The sequence below is a fragment of the Diuraphis noxia genome, unplaced genomic scaffold (genome assembly GCF_037042655.1).
Source record: "Diuraphis noxia isolate RWA-SAM2 unplaced genomic scaffold, SU_Dnox_SAM2 contig0005, whole genome shotgun sequence".
In the NCBI taxonomy this organism is placed as follows: domain Eukaryota; kingdom Metazoa; phylum Arthropoda; class Insecta; order Hemiptera; family Aphididae; genus Diuraphis; species Diuraphis noxia.
In genome coordinates, this window is record NW_028301715.1 from 13,770,731 (window position 1) to 13,795,935 (window position 25,205).

At 26.0% G+C, this 25,205-nt stretch overlaps 2 protein-coding genes across 2 annotated transcripts; both read left to right on the forward strand.

Moving 5' to 3' along the window:
* Positions 1 to 5: 5 nt before the first annotated feature.
* psidin (phagocyte signaling impaired) lies at positions 6 to 8,321 on the forward strand. Its single transcript, XM_015508910.2, has 16 exons — positions 6 to 139; positions 517 to 646; positions 713 to 798; positions 884 to 1,022; positions 1,082 to 1,275; positions 1,414 to 1,551; positions 1,632 to 1,786; positions 2,805 to 3,058; positions 3,274 to 3,443; positions 3,701 to 3,864; positions 3,930 to 4,102; positions 4,182 to 4,351; positions 4,429 to 4,596; positions 4,670 to 5,359; positions 5,436 to 5,567; positions 6,957 to 8,321. The coding sequence occupies exons 2-16, from the start codon at positions 577 to 579 to the stop codon at positions 7,305 to 7,307; spliced, it is 3,054 nt and encodes a 1,017-aa protein (XP_015364396.2). The 5' UTR covers positions 6 to 139; positions 517 to 576; the 3' UTR covers positions 7,308 to 8,321.
* A 6,195-nt stretch (positions 8,322 to 14,516) lies between these two features.
* Positions 14,517 to 20,479, forward strand: LOC149054938 (uncharacterized). The gene is made up of 3 exons (XM_089228861.1): positions 14,517 to 15,607; positions 18,833 to 18,986; positions 19,729 to 20,479. The coding sequence occupies exons 1-3, from the start codon at positions 15,433 to 15,435 to the stop codon at positions 20,261 to 20,263; spliced, it is 864 nt and encodes a 287-aa protein (XP_089084987.1). The 5' UTR covers positions 14,517 to 15,432; the 3' UTR covers positions 20,264 to 20,479.
* The last annotated feature ends 4,726 nt before the right edge of the window (positions 20,480 to 25,205 follow it).

Sequence of the window (25,205 nt, forward strand, 5' to 3'; positions counted from 1 at the left end):
GACGACGACGACTACATATTAATCATGACAAATTTGTCATGATATTAATATTAATATTAATAACAACAATGATAAGATTATTGTGATGCTGGCGAGCGTTACGAGTTGGATGACGGACGACTCGGTGAGAGTTAAACAGGTAACAAAACGTATATTGGTTTTTGTTTTATGTTGTTTACCATCGCACCGACCGCGATGGCCGCGGAGCGTATTGTTGTTATTTCACTCTCCATGTGTATAATCAAAATCTACCTCCAAACATCCATGCGTAACAACCGTTTCGTAGTTTCGTACGGTTTTCGATTTATTGTATTTGTCTTGGTTTTTATCAGTGCGAGCAACACTGGTTGCAGTCGTTTCTCTCTCTCTTAACTTTTTTTTCCTCTTTTTTTTTTTTGTGGTTATAAACACGGCAAATGTGATTCTCAATCACAATAATCACATTAAATTTTAATTCAAATCCTATGATAAAGTACATTACAAATACTTACCAATTATTTTTTCTGCTATTCCTAGGTACTCGTAAATCTCGGTCGGGAACTGCATCGGAAAAAAGGGTAATTTACAACAATACCGATGGCGCCAAGAAGCACTCTTAGTAGGAACGATAATTCTATGGCGGAACGGCGATTAAGACCGATTTATGGTACTCAAATAATTCTCATATGGTTCGACGCTCTCAAATTTAATTCTTGGTTTTTTTTTCTTGCAGAGTGGATAGACAATGGAAATTATAAAAAGGCTTTGCACGAGTTGGACAAATTAATTAAAAAATTACCCAGTCAAAATTGTTCCAAAGTATGAACCAAATGTTTAGATAGAATTCGAGTAGTTTTTTGTAGCCAAATTATTCGGTATTGTAATCATATTTGATTTAATACAGGCATTGAAGAGTTTAACATTAGTTCGACTTGGAAAAGACCAAGAAGCACTAACACTATTAAAAGAAGTTAGAGAGTGCAAGCCATCTGATGAATCAACATTACTTGCATTAACAGCGTGCTATAGAGAACTTAAAAAACGTAATTTCAATAGTATTAAAATTAAAATCTATGAGATATATTTTATTTTAATTCTATAGCTCATATGGTATGTGAAGTATATGAGGATGCTTTACTTCAAGATCCAGTCAATGAAGAATTATTGTCTAGTCTTTTCATGTCCTATGTCCGAGTTTGTGATTACAAAAAACAACAGCAGACTGCATTAGCTCTTCACAAAGTTAAACCGAATAACCCATATTATTTTTGGGCTATAATGAGTATAGTCATGCAGGTACATTTTAAATGAATTCATATAATATTAATATCAAGTTAATAAATAAATAAATATTTTTTTTTTTTACTTGGGAAAATATACATAATCAAAGATTTATTAACATTATGGATTATAATTTCATAATTTATTTTTTAGGCATATCAAGCAAATGATGAAATATCAAAAAGAATTACTTTACCATTAGCTGAACGTATGGTACAAAAATATATTAATGAAGAAAAGATTGATGCTGAACAAGAAATTCAATTGTATTTGATGATATTAGATATGCAGGTACATCTAATTTATATATAACAAAATATACATTAAATTCTTTTTTATAAAGTTAAATATATATTAATATTTTTTTTTAGAAAAAATTCAAAGAAAGTTTAGATATTCTTAACGGACCACTTGGTGAAAAACTTCACCGAACTGTTGGTCTCACGCAAAAGAAAATTGATATTTACTTTGAACTGGAAATGTATGCTGAAGCAAACTCATACCTAAAAAGTTTACTGCTTAAAGAGTAAGTAATTTTTTGTAGTATATTTTACCACATACACTATTATTTAAAAAATTTATATACTAATTTTAAATTAAATACCTATTTTATATTTGAAAGCAATCTTTTATTGTTTTATTTATAAAAAAATAATATTTTGCTTACCATAGTTGAATAATATTATTTTCTTAATGATACACACTGTAGCTTAAGTTATTTAGCATCATTGTACATTTTTGGATTTCAAAGATTCAGCATTCTTAAGATTCACAAAAAAATTATAAATAAAGTATAATTTCTTTGAAGAACTAATTTTATAAATTCTTTTGTAGAAAGCTAAAACCATTGATTAAGTTATTCTTGGTTATTTTAGATTAATTCTTTTTAGATTTCAAATACTTAATCTCGTAAATATTTACTTTCATTAAAGTAAATGAGACATATTATTTTGATTATAACCTAGTACAATAAATTTAAATATTATTAAAGCGCTCACTAGAATAAGTATTTGATATTTTTTTAAAGCAAATTTAAGTTTATTCAGTACATATTTTCACACAATAACAGTAAATAAATATTTTTTAATACATATGTATATAAATAAGATATAGTATAACACTTGCTCGTTGTTTGTTTATCATATTTTATGTAATTTTTTAATTATCTAGTTAAATTAAGTTAATTGGTTTTAGATATTTAATTAAAAGTTATTAAAGTAATAAACTTTACATTATATACTACAGTTTGGTACTGCTTTTGTTTTCTATTTTGTAAATATGAATAATATTTATTATCTTGTTTGAAAAAAGAAACATTTATAATTTTTAAGAGATATTGAACTTTTTTTAAAGGTTTTTCAACAATTTAAGGTTTCGATGTTATCACATTATTTTTGTTTTTTTATTTAATTCATCACATTTTGTTTATTAATTTAACATTGTATATAATGATTATCTTTAACTTTTCAATTATGCATATTTTTTAAAGTTTTCTATATTTAAATTATGATATTATTTTTAACACGTGTTTTTTTATTTAACAGCATAGATTCGTGGATTTACTATACTAAATATTATGATTCATTATTTAAAATTATTGAATCTAAAGATAAGTACACAAATTGCAATGGCTATACTGATTGTGTACCTCACTTTGATTCGTCTATAGAAGAAGCTTTGTTGTTTCTAGATGAATTAGAAAAGTTGAATTTTCAGCAAAATTATCCTCAAAGAGGTGTATACCTTGCTCGTCTTGAATTATATTCCAGATTAAAAGAAAATGCTTTTAAATATATGGGTAAGATAATTTAATTAAATAACAATCAAATACTAAAAATATTTTTTTTTCAATTAAAGAATAATTTATCAATAGTTAAAATAATGTTCCCTAATAGTAGTTATTGCAATTATTCTTAAAATATTGAATAATTTTACACTTGTTAATTATAGTATATTGTTTTAAATTATTTTTGTGATGAAATTGTATTTTATATTATAAAAAAAATATTTCAGGTGATGTTATCAACCTCTTAACTAAATATTTTAAGGTATTTGGACATAAGCCATGCTGTTTTTATGATCTAAGACCGTATATGTCACTTTTAAAAGAAGAATCGCTCAATGAGTTTTTGAAGGTATTGAATGAAATTGTTGATTTGAAAGAAGAAGAATTCCCAAAAACTGTGAGTACCTATTGTTTTAAAAGATATTCACTTAATATAATTCCAATTAAAATGTTTATGGCTAAGTTTTACTCACATTAGTCAAATGCCTCTATTGAGCAGTAAACAAGTTTATTATTACACAACATTGATATTTAACATCACATAGTGACTAGTATTAAAAACAACTTTAATTATTCATATATATATATATATTATATCTATATCAATAATGTTTGTGAATTAGTTGTAATTTATAATATTTCATATATTTCCAGAAATCTCAAATGGAATGTTATTTATCATTTCTCCAACTATCTAGACATGTTGGAATTCATGATCTTATGAACACCGAAGATAAATTAAAACTTGCTGAACGCTTACTCAGATGTTATCACAGATGTGAGATATTTAATAACAATAAAAGATCTTCAGAAATAATGTAAGGTTACATTATAATAATTGTTAAGTATTTAAATGATATTTAATGGAAATATTTTCTATTAGGGCCAATGATACTTTTGTTATTATAATGGCACATTTAATGTATGATATTTGGGTTGAAAATAATAGACTCACATATATAAGGGAAGCAACTGTTGTACTTGAGTATGCATATACTTTAAGTCCCTCAAACTTCCATATAAAGTTGTTATTATTAAAATTTTACCATATGCTAGGTAATTATATTTCTATATTTTACATAATATTTTGTTTTCTTAACTATTCTAATGAATAATATTTGTATATATCTTCTAGGAGCTTCTGATGCATCAAATTTAGCTTATATTAATTTAGAAATAAAAAATACTCAATTGGATTCATTAGGTTACCTACATACTTTTCAATTGTTCAACGAAGGTCGTTTTCAGAATGCATCTAAACTGTATGCAACAACTGTCAGATTCTTCTCACATAACTATCGAGAGGTAGAAAATCAAAACAATTTGTTAGGTTATATTTATTTTCAGATAAATTTTTTATTTTGTTTAAATTTTTATGTTAGGTTGCAGATCATTTAACAATATCATACAAATTTGGATCTTTTATCAAAATCATAGAATTTGTGGAATTTAGAGAAAAATTAAAATATTCTATTCATAATTCTATGAGTATTATTGAAAACTATTTCATTTCATTACTTGATGTTGATAATCTAGAAGATTGTTTAGAGGTATTTCAAATATTAATTGATTTAAGTATAAATTGTTGGCATAAATATAAATTGTGTGTTTCACATTTATTAGATTGTATTAAAAATGAATGACGTGCCTGAAATTGCTTCGAAATCACAACTCAAAAGAATGATAAATAACAGAGACTATTCAGTTCTGATCAACTACAATCCTCCTACACGATGCTTAAATACAGAACATGCTAATCAAATATTTTCTCATGATTTGCGTTTCCTGGAAATCCGTGCTGTCTTATTAAGTTGTATTTATTACAGTGCAAGAATGTTAAAACAGTTTAGTGTTCAAAATGTTATGCCTACTTCAGAAGTAAATAAACTTATTCCTGATGATGAATCTCTCAATTCATATGATTTAGAACAATTGGATTTTCATTTGAAAAGTCTGATAAACTTAAACATTCAATTAGAAAATAATCCTCCAGTTCCAGTTCCTAATAATGTATTTGGAAGTTTTTTTGGATCTAAATTATTTGGATTAAATAAATTTAAGTCTATGTTGACCATTGCTATCAACTTCATTGAACTGATACAAACAATAGGATCAGATGTGAAAAATTCTGTTTCTATGGATGATGAGTGGACTTCAAAAATGAAAAGTAATACTAATGAACTAACCATTGCATTTGAAAAGTCAATTACTTATTGTAAATTAGTCATTTCAAAGACAATTAATGAAATAGATTCAAGTCTAAAATTAGAAGGAAGAAAAGAAGTATTAGAAATACTTACAAATATGATAGACGTAAGCAATTTTATTGTATTATTGTTACTATTAAATAATGAATATTGAATAATAATCTATTTTATTAAATTTTCAGACTTTGAACATATCATGTGTATTTCTATCCTTAACAACATACTTTATAAAAAGTTTTCAAAACAGAATAATTTCTGATCCAAAGAAAATTAAAGCAAAACGAAAAACTCATTCTTCTCTCTATAATTCTGAGGTAAATAATTTTAATATTATACGATACATTATTTATTAAATTTATATATTCAGGGTGTCCCACAAGGATTTACCCATTTGCAATATCTCTTGAAATAATAAAAATATCAAAATTCTGGTTTAATAATAATACTTACAAGGATAAGAATTACAATTATTTCATATTTTAATGTTTTAGTAAAAAAGTTTAAAAATTTATTTTTTTATATAATTATTTCCAAAAAATTGACTATAGCCATTTTGTAGAGCTTTTTTCTGAAAATATTGACAATTCAACATTTTACTTTCTGATTTTTAATATTTTTTCTAGTTTTAAAGAATTAAAATATGATTATAACTACACACACTGAAAGTGTGAACAGTCATATTATAAGAACTTACGCAGCCCGTCGAGCTACATGTTTGATAACAGTATGGTGTTAAATAATTCATAATTCTTCTAAAATTAAAAATCAGGAAATTAATAAAATTTTGAAACGTTAATATTTTCAGAAAAATAAACCACAAAATGGCTATAGTTTATTTTTTTTATCAAAGCATTAAAGTAAATTAAAATATGAAATAATTTTAGTCCTTATCCCTGTGATTCTTATTACAAAACCAGAGTTTTAAACCACAGTGCGTAAATCTTCATGGGGCCCCCTGTATATAATAGTCTTATCCATTTACATGTATACTCGTTATTTGGAATAGTTTCAACTTCTTTAAAAAAAACGTTTTTGAAAATAGTTATATTTTTGCCTGTATCGGTATCTGCTAGCATATTATTAGCATCATTTTGATATCTATATTTTTATCCATTTTATAAATGTTAACATGCATAAATAATAAATACTTTGGTGTTGATTTGTGATATCTTATAATAATGATTAGTCAGTATCCTTGATAAATATCTCAGTTGACTACCCTTATGCTGTCCCGTTAAAAAGGAGATAATTAATAACTATTTGTTTTATCCTACATACTATTATAATATAAAAAAGAAAATGTACGTTGAATGTTGATAGAATTTGGTTATTTTTAATATTTATTTAAATCTAAAGAGTGATTTGTACTATATCTCATACATAGGCTGATTTTGATTTAAAGGAATAGTTTAATACACTTTACATTTATTTAAAGTAAACTAATGTATGGTTTACCTTAAAGGAAATATGTAAATTTACTAATGACATTACATGTTTGGTTTTGTGTTAATTATTTGTTTATATCAAAGTACAATCATTAAATATCTAAATATCACAACTCATGAATTACATAAATATACATTTTTATCTTATTGATAAACATTCCTTGGCCCCATTAATAATTACTTAAACATTCTATGCCCAAAATAAATAATAAATAATCTAATTGGTTATTATAAGAAAATTAAATATTTTTTTTTTAGGCTCAATATAAAGGTAAATCAGAAATTTTACGTGAGGTTGTAAAAACTGTTCAAAATAGTACTAGTCAAGTACTCGTTAGTGTAAAAAATGTAGAAGAAGCATGGAATCGTATGGGATGTGGCAATTCTAACGCTTTGATGTTAAAAAAACATGATGCAGACTATACGGTTAATGATACTGATGAAGGAAAGGAAGCTGACAAAATAAGACAGATCACAGCTGATAGGTGGCGACAGTTAGTAGATACAATTGATAAGAAGATAGGTGACAGTTATAGTGGAGCATTAGATGAAATGGTAAAAATATTAACTAAGAAACAAACGCAAATCAACAAACTACCAGCATTTTAAAACGTAATGTATAATTTTAAGATTATGTGTAAATATTTTATATTTATTGCTTTAAATTATTACATAAAAATATATAAAAATGTAATTGTGCTTTGGATTTTAGTTTATATATCTATTATTAATAATTAACCTTATCACTTAAAGGTTCAACACTGTATTAAAACATTATTTAATACAAATTAATTTATCCAACTTATCTATACCAAAATTATTGTTATTTAATTTTTAAAATAAATACACAAAATTAAGACTAATTAATAACTTTGGTTATTATATTGTAATAAATGATTACTATTTAAAATTGTAAGTCTTAAACTAGTAACTTTAATTATTTAATTATTCAGTCAGAAATCAGAAATGTGTGAATAAACAAAAAAAATATGTTGTACTACAATATAAACCCTATCCCAGATATCTCTTATGTATTGTCAAAATTGATTTACTGAGTCATAATAAATAACTTCAGTTGCCCTCAAAGAATAAATATTCACGGCATGCATATTAGTTTTAGTGTATCTAAAGTTATATATGTCTAAAATGTGTTTTTTTACTAACATATTCTTTCAGTTTTTCTTTTTCATTTCAATATAGTTATGTGGATTAATTATATTTAGTATAAACTAAAAATTATCCAGTAAAAAATTAACTTTTTGAATACTTAGCAAACTTCTAAAATAATCAAATTACTTTTTTAATTTTGGTTGTATAAATAAATATCCTACTTATTGCTGTTAGTTTTTAAACTAGATTGGTTAGTTTCCATTCAAAATTCTTGCTTAGCTTTGTTAATAAACGTGTTATTGTGTTACAAATTGTTGATAACTTAATTATGACTTATAATTGATAAATATGCTGAAATAAGTTAAACTTGTATGTTTAGTTTCTATCTGACAAAATAATTATAATATTTCTATACACCGAGTATTAAATTATTTTCAAAAAATAATGAACAAAAATGTAATATTATGAAAATAGTTTTGTTACTTTTTTTAATATATCAATATGTTATAACAATGTTTTGTACCTAAGATTACATTTTAAAACATGGAATGATTTAAAGACTTAATATATCATTTATATTTAATTTAAATTTATGAATTGGTAAAATATTTCTTGGACTTAAATTAGATTTATTCTTTTAGAGAAATTAACTTTTTTTTTAAATGATAAATTAAATCTCATTCTTATTTAACACTAGCTGTCCCGTCCGGCATTGCCCGTACTTAAGATTTGTGATTTTTTTCTTCTATATTTGTAACAGAAATATGTTTGCCATATTTCTATGAATTCTAATAAACAAGTATAATACTATGTATATTTTATGTAACCATTGACAACTAATATTAACTAACAAAAAAATCGAGGCCATAAATGCCACAATTGGATGCATCATTTTATCTCATTCTACTCAAAGTTTTTATTTTTAAATTCTTAACTGGATTTATTAAACTGTTTGTTGCTAGTTGAAAATACACAAAATGTATGTACCTTCTGTCAATGGTGTACAAATTTTTCTTCAAATATTAACAATATAAAATGGTTAAAAATGTTAAGGTTACTTTTGAAATTTAACAGACTGCATTGTCATTATGATTGTAATGTAATAAAAATAATCAATATACTATTATTTTGTTTTAGTGCGTAAAGTTATTTTTGATTTATAAATGTTTGTATAATATACACAGTTTTTATAAACCCTTTGTACATAAACATTTGTGTCAAATTTGATTTTTATTTGTTTCTATAATAACATAATAATATTATGTATGTAATATAAAGTATTTATACATATGAACTGAATAGTAAAATGTAAATATAATAATATATACATTATACCTATATGTTAAGTATTTTGTATTTATTAAGTTAAATTAGTAACTCAAACAGTTTTTATGCGATTTACAGTTTTGTTCATCAATTACTTATTGTTATTTGTTTGTGTTTACCTTATTATTTTATTTTTTTATATATTCAATAAAATTATGTTAAAGTAAATAAAGTTAAATAAATATGTGACTATTCAACTTGTACATTTATATATGTACTTTGTACACATTCTTTTAGACGGTATACAACATATTCACCAAGATTAAAATATATGTTACCTGTTGTCTGTAAAAGATTTGGTGTCCCTTTCTTACACTTTAACTGTTTGGTATTTATGTGAAGAAACTGTATCTATTAACTTTTTAAGCTTTTCAGTCAATACCTATATAAAAACTTATCATTATTTAACTTAAATATTATATAATCTATTTGGGATCCTTAAGACATATATAATTCTTAGGCTTGAAAAGGTTCAACATAAATGTATGAGGTATGCTAGTTTTAGATTGAATATCCCCTTTGAACCCCATAGCTATGGACCTTTTGCTTCTCAGCTTGGTTTGATTTCCTTGGTTGAGTGTATGTATACATTGTATACGTGTTTCCAACATTAATTTCTTGAACAATTTGTTACATGGTAAGATTGGCTCTTCTGATTTGCTTTTCCTAACTTGTTTTAGAGTACCTCAACGTCACTCTCGATCTGTTTCTCCTTTCTTTGTTCCTTTGTCTTCACTAATCATCTTAGAAATGAACTAATTGGACGTATGATGTCAACATTATTATTATAAATTTTATGTAAAACGATAGAACTCTTAACCCCTCTACAAGCTATAGCTTATAGGGATTTAGTAACTCATTATTTAAATATTATGTATAATGTATATAATATTTTTGGTTACAAATTACAATAAATAAATATTATTATTATAAAAAAAAAGTTTATCCTGTTTATTTAAAAATAAATAATAAATTAACAATAAAATAATAATTTTAACTTACAATAAACATAATATATAAACAAAAAGTACAAAAATTAAACAAAAAGCTATAGTACTAATTTTAGATACATACATAATAAATTAAAAAAGGTATATCCCATCTGTTTTTTTTCCCGGCGCTTTTGAAAACTACTAAGAATTTTGGTCTTTTAAAAATATACCTACTCTATTGACTATCTTACCAGAAAAGATACTGCAATTGAAAATCATATAGTTGACCAGTAAGGCAGTAAGATCATTGTAAAGTACTAAAGTCAGTACCTATAAGCTATAGCCGCTATAGGTATACATGGATTAAAATAAAATAATAAGCTCCACTTAGGTAATAACACAGAACAATTTATTAGTAACTAATGAATATGGCATCTTTTATTCTTTTTATATAATGAGTATCTTTTGTTTTTTTTTATTAAATAATAAATATTAAAATTATCTTATGGTTATCGTGTCAGTTAAGTCTGCGTATAATTAATTAAACATAATATGTATCATTATCTTACAAACATACCTACATAACAACCTTTATCCACGTATCACATTCAATTGTATAAAGGTACCTACTGCATAAATATTCAAAAATAAGTTTAATTACTAATAGGTAACCAAAAAGTGACTGTAGGTACCTATTACAAATAAAAATAAGTTTACATATTTTTTAAACCGGTCACGCACATTTCCAGAATGGATATGAATAAATAAAACTGCCGGAATCATCATCCAACTACAAAGCATACGTCATAAACACATAACTAATCATCAATTTTGAAATTCCGAATATAGAATAAGTATTTACAGTTCACTTCGTGCCATTGGATTTGGAAAGTGTATTCCTTATTTATATTTTCGTACGCCTATCAAATAATTCTTAAATGTATAGGCACTATAGTAGGTCTATAGCCGCTAAAGGTATTAATGTATATTATTTCATATTATATTGGCATATAAAAGAGCCAAAGAAGCACTTGGCCACATCGAATATGTGGAAAACAGACTATTGTACGTTTAAATTACTGCAGAGCCAGACAAGTGATTGCCCTGACGATTTGGTACATATTATTCGTACGAACACTACGAACGTATTCAAAGCATGAAAATCACAACCTTTTATGCGAATATCGATAATAAAATAGTAGGTACCCGTAAGTATATAGATAGGTATTCATCATTACTTTCGTTCTAGATGACTGAATAAAATTGAACATGTTTATATACCTACCTACCTATATTATGTAGGTATATGTAAATACAATTTATTTTAAAATAAGTGTAATAGCATAGTAGGCCGTAGCATACTTGAAAGTAAGTATATACCTAATATACTTAAAACATCAATAAGGTGATTCCCCATGCATATGCTCACCCCCTTTTTTCTTTAATAATGCAGTTATTCAAAATCTGGTTTTTGAAATCTTTAAATATACACAAAGACCATACATTCAAATTCTTGAGATTTCTTGTACCACTTAAGGAGTGTCCTGGGACGATACAAACTTTTATTTTTCAATAGAGTACCCCTTTTTTACTGTAAATTATTTATATTGAATAATATTGGAAGTTCTAATTTTAGGGTGAATACCGATTAATAAAGTTAATTAATTAATTAATCAGTAAATGTTATGTTTTTATAGGCAAGTTTAATTATAAGATACTAAGATATCGTTTGTATAATATGGACAAGTAATGGTTTTTTCGCACTTATTGAATCTAATAATCGTATCAGGACAATAGGACATAAGGTATATAATAAGGTACCAAAAAAGTACATTTTGAATTTATAACATTATACAATATCATGGTGACTTTATTTTTTATGAACTATTGGATAAGCCTGATATAGCCTACACACCTATACTCTATAGGCAAGTGCCTACATTTCTATAAATACCTACCTATATTAAACAAAAAGCTAATAATATAGAGTACCTATATTATAGCTATTCGTTGATATGTTGAATCACATTTTATTAGTTAAACACAAATAAATAAGATAGGTATTTAAACTACTATTCTTTCTCGGAATTAATTATTTTCATGGTCATGGTTTAATTTATTTATTTTCGAGATGAATAATTATTATTTTTAACAAATTATTTCAAACGTAGTTAAATAATAATAGTATAAAACCAAGACAGGATATATGAATACCTATATATATTTATATGTTTATTCAGGTTTTCTCAGTGACAGATAATGGCATCATTTTTATAAATTTAATTGATGAATCATCGCATTAAATGATCCTGAGCGGAACTTGGTTTACTATAGGATTCTATTTTAATATATGTATATCAGCATAGACTCATTAGACATACCTACCTACCTATTTTTGTAAAAATAATCGATTTTGTCAAATCCAACACGTTCAAACGTATAGACGAACTTTTTAGAGCCAACCATAATAATTAAATATTGAAATCCATAATTTTACATTATTATGAACAATTTAAAAATAAAATATCAAGTAAAATCAATATTTAAAAAATGAATAATATTTTCATATCTACAATAGATAGGTACTATATATTATATTAAGGAGATGACCAATGACGGACCAATGTTCATAATAATTATGGCAAATATTAGACAATTATGAATCAAAAAACTTAGGAGTCAATAATAAAATGAAAACATAAAGTGTAATACAAATTTTCGAAAAAATATCAAGTTTTATATTTCTATAACAGAAGAATTGTAAGCCTAAAATTAGAATTTTTACCAAATAAGTTTTGTCCTGATTTCCTGATCAGTTAGATTATACAATGCATATACAATTATATGATATACATTTTATCCTGAAATTCGTAGGTAGGTTTAAAGTCATATTGTGATTCGAAATAAGCGATGTTAAGAACAACTACCCATAACAATAAATAAAACAATTTCTTGAAAAAATTGTAGGTTATTACTAAATAACTATTAAGTATTAGGTAGGTAGTACAAAAAGCTATAAAATAGTCTTGTACAAATTAATCTTATGGTTCTTAAAGTTTTCAAATGTTCCTTTTTAAAAAAAATAATATGATTAAATAAACAAACATATTATATATTATCTTATATAAAAAAAAATCATACAATTAAAAATTGTAAAAACGCAACTTTACTCTAGTCACGTAAAATAAAACACTACCACAAAGAAAGTTGTTGACGTTATCAGAATTAATAAACGATGGTCGGCGGATAACATTATTTAACAATAAAGTGAAATTATTTTGAGACGGGTTTCGTTTTTAAATTGTAATATTATATAGCACTTATAGCAGGGTTGGTGAACCTATGGCATGCGTGCCAAAGGTGGCACGTTTGCCAAATTTCAAAGGCACGCGAAAAATTAAAATTATAAAAACTATGCTATTTATAAAATAATTATATTCCTATGTAAGATTAAAATTAATTATTTTATTAAATTATAACTATATAATATTATTATTATGCTCCATTTGGTATTTATGATTTTAAACACGTGAACGTTTTTCAAAACGTTGATTGAAAAAATTTGGCACTTGACCCAAAAAAGGTTCCCCCTGTATACCCCTGTTATATAGCAATTGCAACTATGCAGGTAGGGGAGACCGGGGCTAGTTGACACACTTTATACAATTTTTTTTCCACGATCAGAATTTTCATTTTAAATACTCGAATCTGTTTGTATTCCTTCATCAACATAGTAGTCATATAAATAAATAATAATAGGTATACTGATAGGTTATGTTAGTTAAACGTATAAGTATATAAAAATAATATTATTATTTATAACCTGCATTTTTTTTTTACATATTTTCAAATTATTTAAGTAGCTTTTAATAATTTTAATAATTAGCCATATTCTCTATTCTTGTAATTGCATGTACTGGAAATTCATATTCTATACCATAACTATTTGCTTGTAAGGCCGGGGCTATACACAGCGTATTCCGCCGCGTTTCGAACGCGGCGTATTCCGCGGCGTTTTCCGTCGAATTCAAAATGCATTGGTTTATATCGGAGTAGCTATACACGACGGATGTAATACGCCGCGTTTTCATCCGCGGCGGAAAACGCCGGTCGGCTTGCGTTTTGGCGGACGAACGCCGAAGTAATAAAAACGCAAACTCCTAATTTTACATTGTTTTATATTAGGATGGGCTATACTGGTGACGGAAAACGCTGCGTTTACACCATAATTTTATGAATACAATAATTTGACGAGCATATTCAATATTTTATCTATTTAATTTAACTACCTACTCATAAATAATAAATAGATTGTATATTTTATATATAGGTAGGTATTATATTATATTAATTTTAATATATGTAAAGAAAAATGTTAAATTATTTCATATTTGATATGTAGTATCAAAATATCTAAGTAAATATTTTAATTAGTTTAATTAGTAATTGATGTTTATAATTTGTGTTGGTTACCTAATTTTAATTTATGGAAGTATTAAGAACAGTTTTGTAAAGAACAATCGTAGAAAAGTTCAATAGGTGGTGTTGTAATTAAAGAAATTATAGAAATAATTATTGGTAGAAATTATTGGTATATCAAAGTGCATTGAAGCTTCCTCCTATTTCCCCCCTGACAATAACTTGAAAATTGAGTGATGCTAGTTGCGAGGACACTAGGAAGAGCATTTGTAACTTAAAACAACTTTGTGAATAAAATGGCCTATGTTAAAAACAAAAAAATACTAATTTACCTATGTAAACCCCAATGAAAGTATGGAACAGTACAATATTGTCCATCATATAAATTATAAGTTATAGGTACTCAAATATAAGCCATAAACATGAAACCAGCTAATAATAAGACAAAATTAAATAATTTCTGTTTTATTTTTAAACTAATATTATATTATATAATATGATGGGATATTAAAACTATTTATATAAATTATTTTAATATATTGTGCATTATTTTTCATACCACCGTGCTGGTTAGCTGTGTGACTCGAGCCGTACCTTCGAGCTGTAGGTAGTCTTGTTTTGAAAATGTATAATAAAATTAAAAGCTACCAAAGTATTTAAATAGAATTGTTATTTTAAAATAACTATTGGAAAAATATAAACGTGTGATCATATTATTTTCTTTATTTGAGTGTTCGACACTGTGACGTTGACATCTACGGACTCGTGGTCAACTAATCATTTATTATAAAATTAATAAGTAGGTATATCACATTTTGTGCACCAGTATTATACCTTTACTAAGGTAAGTAAAATTATTAATTTTTTAATTGTGTTTAAAATAATAAAATGTATTATAAATTATTTGTATACATTATTTAACTTAATTTTCTACATTACAGAAAAATATGTCATTTGATACTGATTTTTTCATTATATCTATTGAACAAAAAATAAGTATTTGGAACACATCATGTATGGAGTACAGAAACCGTGATTTAAAGTTAAAAGATTGGGAAGATATTGGAAAAACTATGAATCTTAATTTTAATGATTTCACTGCGAAACAAAAGGATGACTACAGTGAGTATCTACATTATAATAATAACAATAGTATTTATAACCAAAATTTATTTAATAATACGCATTTGTGTGATCATAATATAACACAATAGAAAAAAATTATTATTATAATGTTCCACCTTAATTTAATCACGTAATGCTACTTATTGTAACATGATAATAGTATTATTATTAAATATTAATGTACCTAATACATAAAAATATATTTATTATTTAGTAAGAAATTATTAAATTTTAAAATACTGCCACTCCAACAAGCCTTCTGGGCTATTAAAATATTTAGCATAATATTCTCTGACGTCTTTAGCGTTTGTACCTGATGATCCTCGAAATACAGTGTCTATTGAATCCAATTCACAACAAAGTGTTTCTTCATAATTAATACCATCACGTCTTCTCACAAAATTATGCAAAACACAAGCACCTTTAACTATTATTTCTGCAAAATCAGGTTCAACTAGTAAAGGGGTATGAAACACCCTCCATTTATTGGATAGTATCCCAAATGCGCATTCCACAAAACGCCTAGCTCTTGACAGTCGCAAATTAAAAACTTTTTTCTGGACATCCAAGTTTTTTTTAGGATACGGCCTCAATAGATTTTGGTGTAGACCAAACGCTTCATCACCAACAATTACGAAGGGTTGTTCTTGACCGTGGTCGTCGTTTGGTAGCTTCTTAACTCCGGGTACATTTAATTTATTGTCGTATAATTGTTGTCCTAGGGGAGATCTTTTAAATATATTACTATCTCCTTCTCGACCATATGCACCTACATCCACTGTCAGAAAACAATAATTAGAATCAACCAACGCCATAAGTACGATAGAAAAGAACTTTTTATAGTTAAAAAAGTCTGTTCCACTATGTTGTGGACTTATTATACGAATATGCTTTCCGTCCACTGCTCCTAAGCAGTTTGGAAAGTTCGCATTCTTATAAAAACCTTCCGCAGTATTCAACCATATTTCATTTGTTGGTACAGGCATCTCTAAGGGTTGTAACTTTGTCCACAGTACCAATAAAGTTTCCTTTATTATCACACGAATAGTGCTTTTTCCAACAAAGAAATCCAAATGTAATTGATTGAAAGTAGCTCCAGTTGATAAGTACCTGGTAAAAATAATAAGATTTACTTAACTTAAAATTAAAAAAAAAAAAGGTGGGCAAGTGGATGTCGCTCTGCTGTACAGTAGGTTACAAGTGGGTCACTGTATAATGGATGGTATTAAATTTGAATTCAATGATATAATATCATTGTATAAGAAAAACGATTCTGAGCGGAGACGGTATGTCAGTCTAGGTTTAAGACATATTATATACTTATCTATGGTATTAAAAAAATAATTCACCTATAATAAATTCCAAATACATCAACAACAAACCGTGACACTATCACAGATATATAATAGTTTACTTTAGAAGTTTCAAGTACCCAAAAATAATATTGTACAATCACAACAAAATAACTAAAAAGAATATTCTAGGTTTTTTAATTTGTAATTCGTCCAAATTTGAACTTAAAATGACTATAAAAATAAACTGTGTTTATGTATTTTTTAGATTTTTTCTTAACATAATTATCTACTTACGTGGAACCTTGTTTTAAATTTTCAATCCTAAGCTATAAAAGTTGAACATTTTATAAATGATTAACTACAAAATAATTATTAAATTTTAAATTTGATAAATGTTGTCCAAATTTGAACTTTAAATGCTTATAAAAAAAAAATTGTGCCTATGTATTTTTAATATTTTTCAACTGCTATTGTAACAATATAGCAGGAGCCTTGCATTAATTTTTCACGCTTTTTTAACCAACAAATAAAATTTTATTGATATTTATAGAAAAAAAAACTAAAAAAATTGAAAACTGACAATGTCCGTAAACAGTTCAAAAAGGGTCGAATTATTTTCAAAATTGTATCGTGTATAGAAACTGCAAATATAAACAACCAGTTAAAATTTCATGCATCTACGATCATTTGTTTCAGAGTTACACCAAAAACCAAAATCGATTTTGATAAAAATCAATTTTGCGTAAAAATTCCCGTTTTTCCTTAATTTTTCTTTTGTTTTTCACGTCGCTTTTGAAAACTACTGAGAAATTTTTACTTTTGACCCCCCCAAAGTACCAACTAGATTCACTTTCCTATCAGAAAAGTTACTGTTGAAGAAAATCGAAGCATTTTTACTGTCCTAAAAGGTGATGACAGACACAAAAAAAAATAAAAAAAAACACACATCATTGTAAAATCAATACATTCATCGCTTCGCTCAGAATCTAAAACTCATAAATGCCTAGCCTCGAGTATTAATTTATTAACAAATTTAGGATTCTGAGTGGAGCGATGAATGTATTGATATTACAATAATGTGTTTTTTTATTTTTTTTGTGCCTGTCATTACATTTTAGGACAGTAAAAATGCTTAGATTTTTTTCACCAGTATCTTTTCTGATAGGAAAGTGAATCTAATTGGTACTTAGGGAGGTCAAATATTTCTCATTAGTTTTCAAAAGCGACCGGAAAAACAAAAGAAAAATTAAGGAAAAACGGGAATTTTGACGCAAAATCTGTTTTCGAGAAAATCGATTTTGGTTTTTGGTGCAACTCTTAAACAAATAATCGTAGATGCATGAAATTTTAACTGGTTGTTTATATTTGCAGTTTCTATACACGATACAATTTTGAAAATAATTCGACCCTTTTTGAACTGTTTACGGACATTGTCAGTTTTCGATTTTTTTAGTTTTTTTTTCTATAAATATCAATAAAATTTTATTTGTTGGTTAAAAAAGCTTGAAAATTTGATAGAAGGCTCCTAGTATATTGTTTCAAAGGCATATGAAAAAAATTAAAAATCGTTAGTCACAGTTTTTATTTATAAGCATTTAAAGTTCAAATATTGACAAAATACGGAAAAATCACGAAAATTAGCAAATTATTTTGTGTTGAAAATTCGTAAAAATTTTACTTTTAAAATCTAAGATTTTAAAATGTAATACAAGATTCCTTATAAGATAACTACCTTTATCAAAAAAAAAATGTCCATAAGAAAGTCAAATTAAGTTTTTTTTTATAAGCATTTAAAGTTAAAATATTGACAAATTACGTAAAAATGTCGAATATTTTCAAATTATTTTGAGTAAGAAATGTATAAAAACTTTTATTTTCAAATCTAAGAATATGCTTGCAATTTTAATTGAAATTCATATTTTTTTAGTTAAAGAACTTCAGAAGAAATGGAAGAGTTTACGCGATGCTTTCAGAAAAGAACACACCAAGTATGATAGATCTGGTTCTCAAGCATCAAAAAAACCGAAATATTGTTATTACGATGCTTTGTCATTTTTAACACCGACATTTACAGTTCGACAGTAAGTTTAGCCTACTTTGGTTACAAAATAACAATATATACCTACATTAGCTACTTTTTATATAGAATTAATTTTTAGGCTATATACTATACATACATGATAAAATGTTCTAAATGCTTTGACTTAATTTGAACTTTCTATAGACATGAGAATTTTTCGGAATTTTTTTTAAGTGGTTGAAGTCACAATTTTTACAATTTTCGTCAAAATTCCTAAAATTTGCAAATTATATTTTTTAGTAACAAATTTTTTTTTTTTTATATATCTAGGAGCTGAAAATTTAATAGTAGAATCTTCATATGACATGTTAAAAACTAAAAATCATAAAAAAAAAAATGTTTTTTTACAACTTTTTTTATACATATTTGAACTTTAAATTTTTGTAAAAATTAAATATATTATAATATATTTTACGTATAGGTATTTTATAATACACAATGACATTTTCAAAATGTTTAGATTAATTTTAACTTTTAAACTAATGCCCAAATACCATGAATCTATACACACTGTTCTAGAGCAAGGTAGTATATTGACTCAAAAGTGAATAACAATAGTATAATATGATAAACATATTATTATGAAATAGGCTGACAGATCGTTATTACTTATTACGCTCAGAATCGTATTTTGTTTACAATGATAATATACCATTGAATTCAAAATTGACACTCAGTGACCGATCACTATCGATACCACCCAACCTAACCCACTTCCTCAGTCCTCACTTTTTTTATTTCAGAACATCAGGTAATATTTCACTATTTTCACTCGAAAATACTATGAATATGGAAGATGAAAATCCAACAGAAGATTCACCAGACATTGACGCTGATCCTTCTTGTGATTTAACTGCAAAAATCGATACACCCACCATGAACACGCCTTTGCCAACATCCATCTCGGGAACAAAAAAAAACACGAATAGAAAAAATAGTGATTCGCCTTCTTTATTCCAACAGAAACTTTTAAAAGTTTTGGATAAATCTCAGAACGAAGATGATGATGACGACAAACATTTTCTTCTGTCATTATTACCCAGAATGAAGGCAATTGATAACGCCAGTAAAATGGATGCTAGGATTGAATTGATGCAGGTCATACAGAAATATGCCAGGAAACGTCCCGCTGAATCAACTTCACCATATTGTCTACCCATACAACCAATTCAATATCCACCATCTATGCCAACTTTGAATACATCTCACGAATATGGCCTGCAGGTTCCTGAGAATGTAATTCCTGGCTCAAGTAATAATTGGCCACCCCACTATTAGATCAAAATTTATTTTCATTTTTTATTATTTTGTTAAGCACAGGTGTTAATATTATTTTGTTTAAATATGATACTAGGTATTTTTCATTTATTTAATTTGATTTTATAAGTTGCATATAAAGTGTTCAATTTTGATTTAATTAGAAATAATAGGTAATAAAGTATTTATTCAAATAAAAAATTGGTACTTACTTTAGAGTAATCGATAACCTTTCCACTGCCGGTATTGTATCACCTTTGATGTTTTGTTCTTTTTCCAAATCACTTTTTACAATATTTAAAAGTTCATCAAATGTTTTTACAGACATTTTATAATAACTAAAAAATTTTTCAGGAAATCGTCGTAAGTCCTCATATATTATATTGAATTGGCCCTTTTCTGCCCTTTTTTTCCCGTAGGGATGTACCGCAAACTTCCTGTGTACAGATTTCTCTCCTTTTTCTTCCAATGCCTCATTTATGGCAATTATTAGAGCTGGTGTAATTTTTGGCATAATGATAATTGATAAACCTACTCCTACGAACTGACTAGTGCAAATGATCGATCGATGAGTGTCTATTTATTAATTTGTGCTATTCGATTGCGATTAATATATTTATTATTTATATTATTGATACAATAATTATGGGATTTACCATTATTTTTAAATATTGTATAAATATATGAGGCGGAATACGCTCGACGGATACGTCTTGTATAGCTCGGCCGTCGGAAAACGCCGCGGAATACGCCGCGTTCGAAACGCGGCGGAATACGCTGTGTATAGCCCCGGCCTAAAACCTAAGTATACGTGTTCCGGTGTTCCTAGTTATGTACCTAGAAACGAATAGTAATTAATAAAGAATAGTTAAGCATATCACCTACCTAATAATAATAGGTATTTATAATAGCCAACTGATAAGTGACATTATAAGTATGGCGTTATTATTTATTTCAATCATTTAGAATTGTTAAATTACAATAATATAATTGCCAAAATAATACACATTTACCTACTGCATACAAATTATTTGAAAACTACTTTTTTTTTTAAAATTGAAAGTTGTTGACAACTTTTAACGTATAATTACCTACTATATAATTTATATACATTGTCATTCATATTGCAATGAATTATTGTTATTTATTAGATAAGTTATAGCAGTATACATCACAAATCAAAAGAAATAATAATATAACTTATCTAATTATTTCTTAAAATGTTTTATAATATGATGTATTTGACCTATCTGATTTATTACCTATTCAAAATGTAAATTGAATATTTCGTTAAAGGTTAGGTACTAATTTATTTGGCATATTTTTGTTTGAAACGAATTCGTACATTCTCAAAGCGCCTTTAATATTTATTCTGTCTGAAATCAACGTCTTTAAATTTAGGGTATATTTTTACTGGATGCTTTCCTTATTCTGAATGTTATATTTCCCAAGATATTTGTTACGTAAATTCGTTATTATTATAGTAAGTACTTATACTATACTTTATACTTTATACATTATGTAAGCACGAACGTCTTGTAATTGGATATATGGGAATGGGAATATGGGATATTAGGATGCTAATTATTATTATCCGCCTACGATTTACGGAAGTGTTTTTAGACTTACAACTTACAAGTTATTATAAAATATTACAACATACCTAAATTCAAATTTGGTGTTTAGAATTATAATTTTTTTTCTTTTCATAAGACCCGAAGTTCCAAAAAAAAATATTGCATACACAATAACATTAATGATAATGATTGTAATAACAAAAAAAGGTTATTTCATAATGTCGTTCATAGACAAATTATACAGCAACGTTAAGTGCCTACCTAAGTCGTGTCTTTTCAATTATTACATAATATTATATTCAACGTGCATACGCTTATACGTCATATCGCGGTCTCATTGATGTGCGTATTTATTTTTTTATTTATTATAGTGCGTTACATTGTTATTATTGTATTCAACCATTATATACCTACAGGTACCACGCGTTTTATTGTTATCATACTGTTAAATGTGTATATCTAATAAAGCCGGTAAAGTTTGGTAAGTGAAATCATAATACACAATATATTGTATTAGAGGTAGAAACATGGGGTGGTTTGGATACTATTTCAAAGTTAAATATCTAGATTATATTACAGGAGTATTATTATATTACTAACCTTAATTTTGGGACCCGAAAATTTATGAAGCTATTTCGAAGTGAGCCACATTATTAAGATAGGTCATAATAATAGATTAGGTTATGTTATTTTAAGCTATGTGCATTTAATTCATATTTATATGACTGTAAAATAACTTTGGAGTGTATATACCGCATGCGTCCATGTTTTGTGTCTAGAAATTATTTTTTTATTTCTAAATCTACTAAATATGTATTATATTGTAGTAATTAGACAACAGACATAGACATTAGACATCATTTTGATGTATTCTTCCGAGTTTTGATTTTTTAATCAATAACGCTGTTATATTCATTCCTAAAAAAAAAAAAAAACTTTGTTTCCAAATAATTTCTCACCAACATTTCATAGTTATTATAGCAAACTTTGACGATTGTGACCATATATACAAAATGCTGTGCATGCATGGTATACATACATCATACTTGTAAATTATATTTTAGGTTTTTAAACCTTAAACGTTCACGATAAAAATACTTGATTTTTTTCGACTAAATAGAAATTTAATTTAATTTTTATACAATATACATTGTATTTTATTATTACTAATAAACATAAACACATAACTAATATATACATACCAAATATTTTCAAGGACTTATCTAAATTGATTTAACTACTTTTTAAAATAAATTTTCTAACCTAACCTATTATTTTGTTAATAAAAATTTAAACCGAAAAATGTCTATATGTACAGCAAAAACAAGAAAAACTAATAAACAGGCAGATATTTTTTCTCACGTTTAATTGTTAATAAAATAGCCCATAAATCATAATCCACGAAAAACGGAAGAAACATTAACATGCAAGCTATAAAAATTCGATTTTTTTTTTACATAATGGTGATAAAATATTCATCACATACATAGCTATAGTTTGTTTGGTTCCGGTATAAACAAACATAATGCATGTTTAAGTCACAGTCAATAACCACCGATCGATTTATTTACTTGTATACCTCATACCTCAATACCTGCCTACCTATGTAATTTTGTCCAAAACTCTTCCGTACGACCATGATAACACGAACTGCATAAATACAAATATGTGTACTTACACGACGATGATATACCCTCTTGCAAATATGTTTACAAGAAAATGATATAAGATTATATAACCAATGACTATGATTTTCAATAAAAAAAGACCATTTATATACTGTATCTATATTTATTATTTACATGTTAGTATGTGTTACAGTTTCTGATTCATCGATTATGTTTCCTCAACATATTATGAATCTAATACGATGAGTCATTTAAGAGTATGTTAGTATGTACCTATATTATACCTATTATCGTATGAAGTTTATATATATTACACAAAAGATTTGACTGAATAGTACAATTCATTGATCTATAGATCCTCATTGAATAACAATCATTAACAGATCAAAATATGTACCAATAAGGTACCTTGTCAAACATATAATAATATACCTACCGCAATGTTGCCTATAGTATTGTAAACATACGTCACACGCGTATTAATTTCCAAAAAAAATATATATATATAAATGTGTTGTTATAAGGATCCACTAAATTTTTTCAATTGTTAACTAGTGATAAACTGTTAAATAAACATTTAATTTATTATTATTTATTATCTGGAATTCGCAATTTTATAAAAAGTAAAAATAACAAGGCTGAAATTTTGAACCCATTTAAAAAATATATATAAATCTTAATTATTTATTTAAAAAATTATCTTTATAATATACTGTCTTGACAAATAAACTTATACAATTTTCACACATTTAATTATATAAATTTAATTGTTCGTCCAAAAAGTGATATTTGTTTCATGTCCAAAATTACAAGTTAATTTATTTTTGTTTAAATTAACTAAAATGCTAGGGGCTTGTCGTTGCTGGGCAGCATTCGCCCGATTTCCCCCATTAAAAATTCATCATCTTTTTTTTTCAATAAATATAAATATTTTACTTGAAATGGGGATATTCTAAAATACAATTCAAAAATTAACAAAAATTATTTAAAGTAGGGAGGTACTTACATAATATTTTTTATCATCTCTTGAAAATATTTCTTTGCGTAAATTTAGTTTTTATATTGCCACTAAAACACTTAGTTTTGGAAATTGAATATATTTGTTTTAAATTAAATTTACCGAAACATAACGACTAGGTGTAGGTATAGGTACTCATTTAAAAACAATATTTAAACATTATACTCATTTAACATAATATGAAGCTTCAATGAAATGAATAATTCCCTTTTTATGCTGTTTCATATAACTTTAAAGAAAATCTTCTTATAACCTAAATATAATTATTTAACTTACCTAAACTTTTTTACCTATACTATCGGCCTAATTGTAACTAAATAAACTAATGTTACAATTTATATTATGTATTATTATTTATTATACCTTAACCTATTATACTTAATAGAGTTACTATTATAGTATTATTATGTGTAATTGAAAATATTTAAAAATACTTATTAGTTATAACATATTTACACAAACAAATTGTATTTGCTAATAAATCCAAAACTATATTTTATTAAAAAATCAATTAACTTGGAATTATTGTTTATATTTCACTGAGATAAATGAGGTCAATGATTTTATCCTAAAATCTTTTTATTAGTCGAGTTGATATTTTCTTATTTTATAGAAAAACTGTAAACAGCAACCATAAAACCACATGCAATACTAAAGTCCAAATGAGTGTTTAAGGTGGGAGTAAAGTGAAAGAATCGTTAGTCGTTATAGATGTTACCGTTAGCCGGTTAACATAAACG

Excerpts from the sequence above, each read along its gene's own strand:
- psidin (XM_015508910.2), top strand. The coding sequence starts at position 577 with ATGGCGCCAAGAAGCACTCTTAGTAGGAACGATAATTCTATGGCGGAA. Across the intron at positions 1,276-1,413 it reads TAATGAGTATAGTCATGCAG|GCATATCAAGCAAATGATGA; the intron begins GTACATTTTAAA and ends TTTATTTTTTAG. Across the intron at positions 5,568-6,956 it reads CTTCTCTCTATAATTCTGAG|GCTCAATATAAAGGTAAATC; the intron begins GTAAATAATTTT and ends TTTTTTTTTTAG.
- LOC149054938 (XM_089228861.1), top strand. The coding sequence starts at position 15,433 with ATGTCATTTGATACTGATTTTTTCATTATATCTATTGAACAAAAAATA. Across the intron at positions 15,608-18,832 it reads GAAACAAAAGGATGACTACA|TTAAAGAACTTCAGAAGAAA; the intron begins GTGAGTATCTAC and ends ATATTTTTTTAG. Across the intron at positions 18,987-19,728 it reads CCGACATTTACAGTTCGACA|AACATCAGGTAATATTTCAC; the intron begins GTAAGTTTAGCC and ends TTTTTATTTCAG.